The 11,922-nt window shown below is 44.0% G+C and overlaps 1 protein-coding gene across 1 annotated transcript; it reads left to right on the plus strand.

Moving 5' to 3' along the window:
* Positions 1 to 2,228: 2,228 nt before the first annotated feature.
* On the plus strand, positions 2,229 to 3,173 carry LOC138521786 (olfactory receptor 12D1-like). The gene has a single exon (XM_069634914.1). The coding sequence runs from the start codon at positions 2,229 to 2,231 to the stop codon at positions 3,171 to 3,173; it is 945 nt and encodes a 314-aa protein (XP_069491015.1).
* The last annotated feature ends 8,749 nt before the right edge of the window (positions 3,174 to 11,922 follow it).

An 11,922-nucleotide genomic window follows, 5' to 3' on the forward strand; every position in this document is an offset into this window, starting at 1 on the left:
CTGGGGATGGACGAGTTTGGGTTTGTCACGTGAAGGAGTATATCGTCGGCATATCGTGCCACCTTGTACTCCGTCTGTCCCATTCGCATTCCCTCTACCTGGGTGTCCTCTCTCATATTCTGGGATAATGGTTCCAACGAGAGAGCAAAGAGGATGGCTGAGAGAGGGCATCCTTGCCTGGTGCCTCGTTTTAGCTCAAACCATCTTGAATATTCCCCATTTACGAATACAGAGGCCTTGGGCGCCGTGTAAACCGCCCGAATCGCCCTTCTGAATTTCAGTCCTATCCCGACTGTGCCCAGAACAGCTGCTAGGAAGTCCCATTCGACTGTGTCGAAGGCCTTTTCGGCATCTATAGAAAGCAGAGTTGGTTCATTATCCATGTCTTGGGAGGCTGCAATCAGGTGAAGGGTTTTGCACATAGTGTCGGCTCCCTGTCTCCCTATTATGAATCCCACCTGATCAAAGTGAATGAGGTGGGGCATAAGTGTCTCCAGTCTAGCAGCTAGTACCCTTGTATAGATTTTTGCATCCACATTGAGTAGAGATATAGGGCGATACGACCCACATTGCTTGGGGTTGCTGCCTTCTTTGGGAATTACTGTTATGAGCGCTCTGACAAAAGAGTCTGGGGCCTTTCCTGATTCAAGGATCTCATTGAATAGCTCGACCAGGAATGGTGTGAGGTGAGTACTGAATGTTTTATAGAAGCCGGCTTTATATCCGTCTTCTCTTGGAGATTTACCAAATGTCAGCCTTTTAATTGCATCCTGTATTTCTTCCTCCGTTATGGGAGATTCTAAATGTTGGGAGTCGGTGTCTCCAACCTTGGGGATATTTATATCTGCTAGATAATTCTCCATCGTGCTCGGGTCTGGGTCCACCTCTGGGGTGTTTAGTGTTTCATAGAAATCGGCAAAAGCTTCGGGGATGGTGGGTTTGCTTGTTACCTGATCTCGCCTTACATCGGATATCTCTATTACCCTGCGCTCTGCTCATTGCGCCCTGACTCTAGCAGCCAACAATGTGTCGGCTTTATCCACTTTTTCATAGAATTTTTGTTTTAGGAGGTGCAGCTTGCGCACTATCTGGGCGTGTTCTAGTAGTCGGAGTTCCTCTCTTTTCTTTTCGCTTCCCGAATCTTGTCGGGGTCTATTGTATTACCCCCCCTGGCTTTAGTGTCTAGGTGGGTTATTTCACCTCTAAGTCTGTTTTCGACCGAGATCTCTCTCTTGGAACCTGCCGATTATAACCATTCAAGGTTCTAACAGACCGTGCAACATGTATCCTACGAGTCCAAGAGGTATGTGACTTACAACATGCTTCACAACCTTATGGGATGAGGGCAATTAAAAATGGTCAAAGTAAGAGACCTGTAGTGTTATATTTAGTACTAATGTAGTGCTTTTTTTTGATTAACAGGGTACCTCACCTTTTATAGAAGACCTTTTAACAGAGTTCAGAATTTTCCCGAATAGAACTGACACAAGACATTACACACCGCTGAAGAATGTCCTACATTTTTGTGTGCAATGGACAGAAACTTGTACAAGTTGGGAAATTATAGAGTACAAAAATAATATGGAATAGCCGGAATTGTTACGGCAAAAGGATCACAGTGTGAATGAGCCACACCTTTCACCTATGATACATAATACTATTAGGACCCACTTATCTTGGTTCACCTGTGTTGTTTTTTTAAGTATTGTATATGTTTTATGTGACATGATCATTTTTTATGATTGTTTTTATTAGGATTTCTACTTTGTGTGATTAATGAAATTTGCTTTTTTTGAAAATGAAAACATGAAATGGTATCATAATAATGCTAGTCAGGATACCCTTTTATATAGGCACTGTTGTTACTAAACTTCTTTTTACAGATCTAAAATAAAATACCATCCTTCCTCCATTCTGTTTGCTTTTACTAAGTTGAGACCATTCTGATATGTTTGCTTCCCCAAGCCTCTGGTTTTACATGCTTTGATGGCACATAGTGGTGTTTTAGAGAACTACACACCGTTTCAGGGATAACTTAACATATATCTGGTTTTCATGAAACATCTGGGAGTGTTCTCGTGTAGTATGCCTGCATCTGTGCCAAATAACCCCTCTCACTTTCTCATTGATCACAAGCCTATGCAGCAATGCTCTTATTTACAAATATAATATTAAAGATAGAATGAATATCATTAACAATTTGATGTTTTCATTTTAGCTAAGGTGAAATGGAAGAAGGCAATCAGACATGTGTGACTGAATTCGTTCTGCTTGGATTTACAGATATTCCATATCTCCAGGTCGCTCTCTTTGTTTTTGCCTTCGCTTTCTACCTTCTTAATATAACAGCTAATAGCATCATCATTACAGTTGTTATCGCTGAACCCCATCTTCACACCCCCATGTACTACTTACTTGCTAACCTCTCCTTGCTTGATTTCTGCATTTCATCTGCCATAGTACCCAAGATGTTGTCTGGCTTTATGGTGGAGAAGAAGACCATCTCCTTCGAGGCCTGCATTGTACAGCTACATTTCTCCCACTTCTTCGGCTGCACAGAGGCTATGCTGCTCACGGCAATGTTCATTGACCGATATGTTGCAATCTGCCACCCCTTGAGATATTTGACTATTATGAATGTCAGTGCCTGCATCTGGCTGACTTCCTGCTCCTGGTCTGTTGGCTTCATGTACTCCTTGCCCCACACCATATTAACAGCCAGGTTGCCGTTCTGTGCCTCCAATCGAGTCAGTCATTTCTTCTGTGACATCAAGCCACTTTTGAAGCTGGCTTGCACTGACACTTACATTAATGAGATCCTTGTGTTGTTAATCACTGGATTTGTTGCAATCGGAACATTTGGTATGATCTTACTGTCCTACGTATATATTGGCTCCCACCTGATGAAGATAAAATCCTCTGAGAGCAGGCAGAAAGCCTTCTCCACCTGTGTCTCACACTTGACTGTCGTCCTTTTCTTCCTTGGTGCTGCCGCCTGTACATACCTAGGCCCAACCACCAACAATTCAATGTATAAAGACAGGATGGCTGCCATTTTGTTTACTGTCGTCACCCCTACTTTGAACCCAATAATATATGCTTTAAGAAACAAGGTGGTGAAACAATCGATGAAGAAGTTAATTTATGGTAATGTTGTATGGTGGCCTTCATAACACATTCACTACCTTAAGGGGTGTCCCAAGCTGTCAGGTCATTGGTGAAGTAGCAACACTGCACCACCCCCACACCCACCAACACTGCTTAATGGTCAGGCACTGATCATGTTGCCCACAAGGTCACACTATAGTCTATCCATTGCAATGTTTCTTCTTTCCAATACTTGTTTTCAGCTTTCCTTGACTACCTAATGTAAGCCCTGCCTAAATGGGTCTTATCCCCTAGCCAGGATTCTCAGGTGTTGGCTATTTTCTCTGCTTGGAAGATTCATTCCGCCATTTTCTTATTAGTTCTCACAAAACATTTGTATTCCAACATCAGTTGTCATGCATTTTTTATGCCATTCACACTTCCTTGCTGTCCTTCATGTCACTCCTGCCGCACCTGACAACTTCACCAATCCCCAGACTCTACATTGTTTCACCGGCAATGTCAATATCCTAAACAACACTACATTACTATGCCATTAATCCATTTTGATTCTTCATTGCTTTCATCAATAGCTCTGACTCATCTAAAAGTGTGTTTTACCATGCAACACTGTTGTATACTATCTCCTGCTTTTTCTCACACTCATTTTTAAACATTCTGTCCCAAAAACATATAATTGGCCTCATTACGAGGTGGGCGGTAAGGGTTTAACGGGCAGTGGTAAGGAGCCCGGTGCCGGTAAACCCTTACCGCCCTATTCCGAAGTCCCTTAGCGGGAGCAGCTAAGGTACCACGGAGCTAATAACGGGCCCGCTATTAGCGGGCCCGTTATTAGCTCCATCCCCATTCCAATTGAGCCCTATGGGGGCTCGAATGGGAATGGGGAATGGTTCTCGGAATGGGGACTTACCGGGTCCTCCAAGGTTGGAAATACCCGGTAAGTCCCTATTTCGGGAACCCGGAATGCGGTAAGGGGGTAGCCATGGTGCTAATAGCACCATGGCTACGTCCTACCTCGTAATGAGGCCAATTTTCATTCTAATCTAGTCATATCAATGGGCCATACAGGCCATTAATGCCCATTCCTACTGAGGGGGATCTGCATCCGTGTTACCAGTTAATGTGGTATTATCGCCATTAGTACCCTAGTCTTACCATCCAGGGTGAAATGATTCATTTCTAATCAACTTGTTTGAGCACCAAGCACAAACACATTTTACAAAAATGTTTTTAAAAACATGGGTGTCATGTAAGGAAAAAAGAACCTCTTTCAAATCTGAAAGATCAGTTTTTCTATTTCCACAGTAATTGCTCTACATCCATTGAGTAGGGTCCCAGCAGGAAGACTTAGAATGATACAGGTAAGTGAAACAAGGCATAGCAGGCAAATAGGGGGAGGAGAGGGCCAGGTTGTTGCAGAGAGCAGCCAATGGAAAGATCAGAGTGTAGGCTTGTATTGGTGGTACTAACTGCATTCGGAGAATTTTCACATTGGCTATGAACCACCACGCCGATGTACATTTTTCATGGATTCTACTTCTTTCCATGACTTTTTTTTCAAACTTTACATTTCAGCTTCATGTTGTCTCCTCTCACCCCTAACCATTCTGATCATGCATGCTGATGCTGGCACCCCGCAGTCTCTTTGTGCCCATCTTGATATTTGCCTTTCCTCCTATCTTTTCATTTTTATTTCTTGCAATTTTTCAGTTTTCAACTCCATTTTACACCTTCATCCTTCCCCTTATCTACGATTATTTGTCTTTCCTAACCGTTCTCTGCAGGTCCAGAGTCGATATTTTATTTGCAGGCGCGTTGCTATGGCAATGTGAGTTCCCTTAGTGATCTTGCAGATATTTATCCTCTCTCCTATGCCAGGATCATCACCTGTGTCCCTCCCTTTCACTTACTTTAGGGTACAATTTCCCATTAAATGGCCCCATCCACATGTAGTTATGTAGGAAAAATGTTTACCTTTGCTGTTCTTTCCTCCATTTATATCCGTCAATACCATTATTCAGGTCTTCTTCATTGTGCTAAATCGGTTTACTATAAACTAGCAGTACACAGCCATATCAGCTGCTCTAGCACTCTATCCCTGTGCTCTCTTTCTCCACCCCAGAAATTACTGACAGCAGCGAAAATAAAACAGATAGCGTGAAGGAGCGGGTGTTTTATGAATAAGCTTGCATTAGAAAGTCAGCAAAAGGGCCATCCCCTAAATTTGTCAGCACTTAAAATCAACCATTACTTTGGTGCTCACAGAAGAAACAGATCATTGGTTTTAACCGGAGCATGACGCTATGCAAGTATTTTTTGATTGACAAAATTGTTTGTATTCTTTTCAAATGAAGCTATTCAAAAGAAAAATGACTGAATGATTGTCAAATTTCAAACTTTCTCCTTTAAAATTGTACATGTTCATTTGTAATGATCACTTCCAGTATATATTGTAGTCGTAATGATGATGCTCCACTTTACTTACTGAGCAAAGCACCTTAAAAACCTAAAATAACCACATACATTATTTTATGGTGCGAGGTTCTCATTCCAAGAGGGAGAATCATAGACCCAAAGTACACTACTTTTGTACTCTTTCTGTACTCTTTTAAAATATCGATATTATAAAGGCGAAGAGAGACAAATAACACCAGTGAAGGTTGTTGACTGCTTTGCATATGATATTTTATTTATATCGCGCTCATACACAAGTGATTCAGAGCGCGACAAGGCAAGGGAGGGGAACAGGGGAGAACAAAACAACGATCTTACTAGGCCCAGTGACATGGAAAACGCACAAGTACAATGCAAAGGGAAAGGGGAAAAGTGCATGGAAGGGGGGAGAAGTGGAAAGTGCGGAGCAGAGGAGAAACAGAGCAGTAATAAATAAATATAAATAAATAAACAATAAAGGCAATAAAAGGAGGTAGTGCAGCCAGCAAGTGGCAAGTGCTGTATTTAACGCAGCAGACAGGGTATGTCTGATAAGTGCAGAAAGAAACGAGAGGGGGTGGAGGACTGTATGGGTACAGATACAGACCCCAGTGCAAGGGGTGGCCCAGAGGCAGTGCAGGAGGGTTGCAGGGTGAGCTGGGGGTAGACAGGTGCACAGTGCCTAGAGAGAAACAGATCAGCAGGGGAAAGGGGGGGCCAAGGCAGAAGCAAAGAGGAAGGTCTTGAGGTGCTTCTGCACCGGAGATGGTTCTCCTCAAGTTTAAGAGTGGCAGCTACCCCCAGCTCGTTTCTTTGAAAAACGACTGACCCTGAGGGAGTTAGCGGTAGAGGAGCGTAGAGCTCGAGAGGGGAGGTATTTAAGGAGGGATAATTGAAGCTATTTTGGACCCAGGCCCCAGAAAACCCTGTGGACAATGCAGAGAGTTTTGAATGTAATCCTTGCATCCACTGGGAGCCAATGAAGGGGTTTCAGGGCTGGAGAGATAAAGTCCCAGGGCTTGACGCCAAGGACAATCCTTGTAGTCCTGTTCTGAATTAGTTGTAAAGGGTGGAGAGTAGAGGCAGGAAGATTTAGAAAGAGGCTGTTACAGTAGTCCAACCTGGAGAGAACCAGAGCTTGGGAGGCAATGAGCTTCTCGGGGAAGGAGAGGAGTAGCTCGGAGGAGGTGCAGTAGGAAGTTTGACTTTTAAGAGACATCAGAGATGTGGGCAGAGAAGGAAAGTGTGGAGTCAAAGATGACCCTGAGGTTATTGGCCTCGCAGGTGGGGGTAGGAGGAGAGCCAAGGGAGGCTGGCCAGAGAGTGAGGGGAAAGGGTGGTGAAGGTGTACCGATGAGAAGGGTCTCAGTCTGGTTGGTATTTAGACAAAGATCAATGGCGGCACACGTATCTTGAATGGCAGTTAGGCAATCAGAGATAAGAGAAGGCGAGGAGGTGGCTGAGGGTAGCCTGAAAATGAGTTGAGTGTCATCAGCGTAGCATTGGAAATTTGAGCAGGTATTGATTGAAAAGCCAGGGCGAGAGGTTAGATCCTGGGGAACACCACAGGTAGAGATGGCGATAGATGATTGGAAGGACCCAGCCAGACTGGAGGTCATGGAGAGAGCCAACAGAATCGGAATGAAGGTTAAGCTGAGAGATGGCCAGTTTTTCCAAGAGTTTACCCAGAAAGGAAGTAATGGAAATTGGGCGATAGTTTGCTGGGCAAGAAGGATCAGCTGTGGGTTTCTTGAGAAGAGGATGCACAAGGGAGTGCTTCAGATCGAAGGGGAAGGTTCCTGAGGTTGCAGAAATTGGCACGGGCTGGAGCGAGGGTATCAATGTGGTCCTTCACGGTTTAAGAGGTACAGGGATGAACCTGTTTTAACAAGGCTTTCAGAGATCGGACTTGTCTAGCGACCTCATCAGGGGAAAAAAGAGGGAAGGATGAGAAAGAGGGTGGGGGTGGCTGAAGGAGGGTCAGCAAGCACAGACAGAGAGGGGATGGGAGTGGGAGGGGAGGAGAGGCTGGACAGGATGTCCTGGGTTTTTGAGAAAAAGTGAGAGGCAAGGGCATTGCAAAGAGCCTTAGAGGCAAGAGGAGGGATAGAGACTGCCACAGGGTTGGCCAGCTCCTCGCAGATTTTTTTTTACAATTGTTTTTATTTGGTTTTAATACAAGAAAGTCACAAAATTATTAAACAACAAGGCGAGAAAAATAATCATTTGTTCGCAGTACATTGTCAAGAATGTTATACTTAGAAATCCGTTTTCAGCATGTACCACTTGTGCTTTCGATTCTCGGTCTCTATACGTTTGCAGTGACTATGTACATTTCCAACTCCCTCACCCCCTCCTGTCTTCCCTCCCCACTCTCCCCTAAGGCTGATTTTACCTCTCGTGAGGGTTGCATTGTGTTGTGTTTGTTTGGTTGCGTTCTCAGTTTTATGTCTTATTGGGACCTCCTTGAAGGGGAATATCGCCTTTCATGTCTTCACTTTAGGTAGGGTCGCTTATCTATTAGTGCCGGGCCACAATGTGATCTGCTCGTTTGGTCATTGACTGACACAGTCCTCGGACACATTATTCCCGATTACCGTGTCGGTCCTGGCATGTATTTATTGAGAAACTCCATCCACAGGGTATCACTTTGCGTGGACTTCCCGTGAAAGGAAGATGTTATCTTTTCCATGATGCATATATTAGATGCTAAATTGACCCACTCTTTCTTGGTCGGGATTGCAGGAGATTTCCACTTTGTGGCTAATAGAGCCCATGCAGCTAATAAAAGTTGTGTTACCAGGCCTTTGACCCTCCTCCACTCGTCTTCAATTTTTTCAAAACCGAACAAGATGAGGAAGGGTTCTGCCGTTTTCTGGATCCCATCCAGATGCCTAATCCAGCCCAGTACCGTGTCCCAGTATACTTCGATTCGGGGGCAACCCCACCACATATGCCAGTAATCTGCTATGCTTACACATTCCCTCCAACATAATGTGCTAGATGATTGATACATTTTGGAGAGTCTGTGAGGGTCGTATTGCTACCGATATAATAATTTAATGGCGTGCAGTTTATATTGTCATGAGATCAAAGTTCGAGGTGCTGCTTGGCACATCCTCCCCCACATTTCAGGGTCAGTGTCTTCTCCCTTGTCCCTTTCCCATTTCGCTCGGAGAGATTCCATGGTTCCCTTTCCGGCCTCTATCAGTGTTTTGTACAGAGCTGATATCAGTCCCGTCATTTCTGTCCTGGAGTTCAATAGTGTTTCAAAGAGGGTGAGTTCCCGCTTCAGTTTATCTTTCCACTCGGTTCTCATCAGGACACCCTTGATCTGAAAGAAATAAAATGCGGACAGTACCCCTATTCCCAAGGCCTTCTCTAGCTATGGGGGCATGATATAGGAGTCTTTTTTCAGGAGCTGTCCTACTCTCACTAATCCAGCCTCCTACCATGATTGGGATCTTTCCAGACTGGGGATGTGACTGTTTATACCTGGGGACCACAGGTGGCTCAATGGTGATGGCCATGTGGTAATGTTCTGCATCTCCGTGCCTTCCTTCCATATTTCCCATATGGTCTCTAGTATCGGGTGTGCTTTTAACCTCCTGAGTACTCTTCTCCTTGGTGCCCACAGCCATTCAGAAACAGTACCTGGGGATAGGTAATGGTTATCCATAGCTATCCATTGGAGTTCTTTTTGATTGCGGAGGTGGGGGACGAGTACTCTTAGTTGTGTCGCTTTGTAATATTTTCCGATGTCTGGGAGACCCAACCCTCCCTTATCCTTGGGTAGTCTTGGGGTATTGTAAGCTATTCTAGCCTTCTTCCCTTGCCATAAAAAACATAGAATTGCTTTTTTAACTTCAAAGAAGAAGTCCCCGGGCATCTTGATGGGGAGCATTTGGAAGGGGTACAAGAACCGCGGAGACAGGTCATTTTTATCGCATTGAGGCGTCCTAGCCATGATATGGTCAGTCTGTCCCACCGAGCAAGCTCTGCATGGAAATTTCGAAGGAGAGACAGGAAGTTGGCTTCGCACACGTCTCCTTATTTGTTTCTGTAGACCCCCGTAGGGGGAAAAGAATCGACTTAGCTTTATTGACCTTGAACCCTAACATGTGGCCATATTCTTCTAGGAGGCTCAACGCTCTGGGGATGGACGAGTTTGGGTTTGTCACGTGAAGGAGTATATTTTCGGCATATAGTGCCACTTTGTACTCCGTCTGTCCCATTCGCATTCCCTCTACCTGGGTGTCCTCTCTCATATTCTGGGCTAATGGTTCCAACGAGAGAGCAACGAGGATGGCTGAGAGAGGGCATCCTTGCCTGGTGCATCGTTTTAGCTCAAACCATCTTGAATATTCCCCATTTACAAATACAGAGGCCTTGGGCGCCGTGTAAACCGCCCGAATCCCCCTTCTGAATTTCGGTCCTATCCCGACTGTGCCCAGAACAGCTGCTAGGAAGTGCCATTCGACTGTGTCGAAGGCCTTTTCGGCATCTATAGAAAGCAGAGTTGGTTCATTATCCATGTCTTGGGAGGCTGCAATCAGGTGAAGGGTTTTGCACATAGTGTCGGCTCCCTGTCTCCCTATTATGAATCCCACCTGATCAGAGTGAATGAGGTGGGGCATAAGTGTCTCCAGTCTAGCAGCTAGTACCCTTGTATAGATTTTCGCATCCACATTGAGTAGAGATATAGGGCGATATGACCCACATTGCTTGGGGTTTCTGCCTTCTTTGGGAATTACTGTTATGAGCGCTCTGACAAAAGAGTCTGGGGCCTTTCCTGATTCAAGGATCTCATTGAATAGCTCGACCAGGAATGGTGTGAGGTGAGTACTGAATGTTTTATAGAAGCTGGCTGTATATCCGTCTTCTCCTGGAGATTTACCAAATGTCAGCCTTTTAATTGCATCCTGTATTTCTTCCTCCGTTATGGGAGATTCTAAATGTTGGGAGTCGGTGTCTCCAACCTTGGGGATATTTATATCTGCTAGATAATTCTCCATCGTGCTCGGGTCTGGGTCCACCTCTGGGGTGTTTAGTGTTTCATAGAAATCGGCGAAAGCTTCGGGGATGGTGGGTTTGCTTGTTATCTGATCTGGCCTTACATCGGATATCTCTATTACCCTGCGCTCTGCTCATTGCGCCCTGACTCTAGCAGCCAACAATGTGTCGGCTTTATCCACTTTTTCATAGAATTTTTGTTTTAGGAGGTGCAGCTTGCGCACTATCTGGGCGTGTTCTAGTAGTCGGAGTTCCTCTCTTTTCTTTTCGCTTCCCGAATCTTGTCGGGGTCTATTGTATTACCCCCCCTGGCTTTAGTGTCTAGGTGGGTTATTTCACCTCTAAGTCTGTTTTCGATCAGAGATCTCTCTCTTGGAACCTGCCGATTATAACCATTCAAGGTTCTAACAGACCCTGCGACATGTATCCTACGAGTCCAAGAGGTATGTGACTTACAACATGCTTCACACCCTTATGGGATGAGGGCAATTAAAAATGGTCAAAGTAAGAGACCTGTAGTGTTATATTTAGTACTAATGTAGTGCCTTTTTTTGATTAATAGGGTACCTCACCTTTTATAGAAGACCTTTTAACAGAGTTCAGAATTTTCCCGAATAGAACTGACACAAGACATTATACACCGCTGAAGAATGTCCTACATTTTTGTGTGCAATGGACAGAAACTTGTACAAGTTGGGAAATTATAGAGTACAAAAATGATATGGAATAGCCGGAATTGTTACGGCAAAAGGATCCCAGTGTGAATGAGCCACACCTTTCAACTATGATACATAATACTATTAGGACCCACTTATCTTGGTTCACCTGTGTTGTTTTTTTAAGTATTGTATATTTTTTATGTGACATGATCATTTTTTATGATTGTTTTTATTAGGATTTCTACTTTGTGTGATTAATGAAATTTGCTTTTTTTGAAAATGAAAACATGAAATGGTATCATAATAATGCTAGTCAGGATACCCTTTTATATAGGCACTGTTGTTACTAAACTTCTTTTTACAGATCTAAAATAAAATACCATCCTTCCTCCATTCTCTTTGCTTTTACTAAGTTGAGACCATTCTGATATGTTTGCTTCCCCAAGCCTCTGGTTTTACATGCTTTGATGGCACATAGTGGTGTTTTAGAGAACTACACACCGTTTCAGGGATAACTTAACATATATCTGGTTTTCATGAAACATCTGGGAGTGTTCTAGTGTAGTATGCCTGCATCTGTGCCAAATAACCCCTCTCACTTTCTCATTGATCACAAGCCTATGCAGCAATGCTCTTATTTACAAATATAATATTAAAGATAGAATGAATATCATTAACAATTTGATGTTTTCATTTTAGCTAGGGTGAA

Source organism: Ambystoma mexicanum, chromosome 1p (assembly GCF_040938575.1).
Source record: "Ambystoma mexicanum isolate Mex_15411 chromosome 1p, UKY_AmexF1_1, whole genome shotgun sequence".
Taxonomy (NCBI): Eukaryota; Metazoa; Chordata; class Amphibia; order Caudata; family Ambystomatidae; genus Ambystoma; species Ambystoma mexicanum.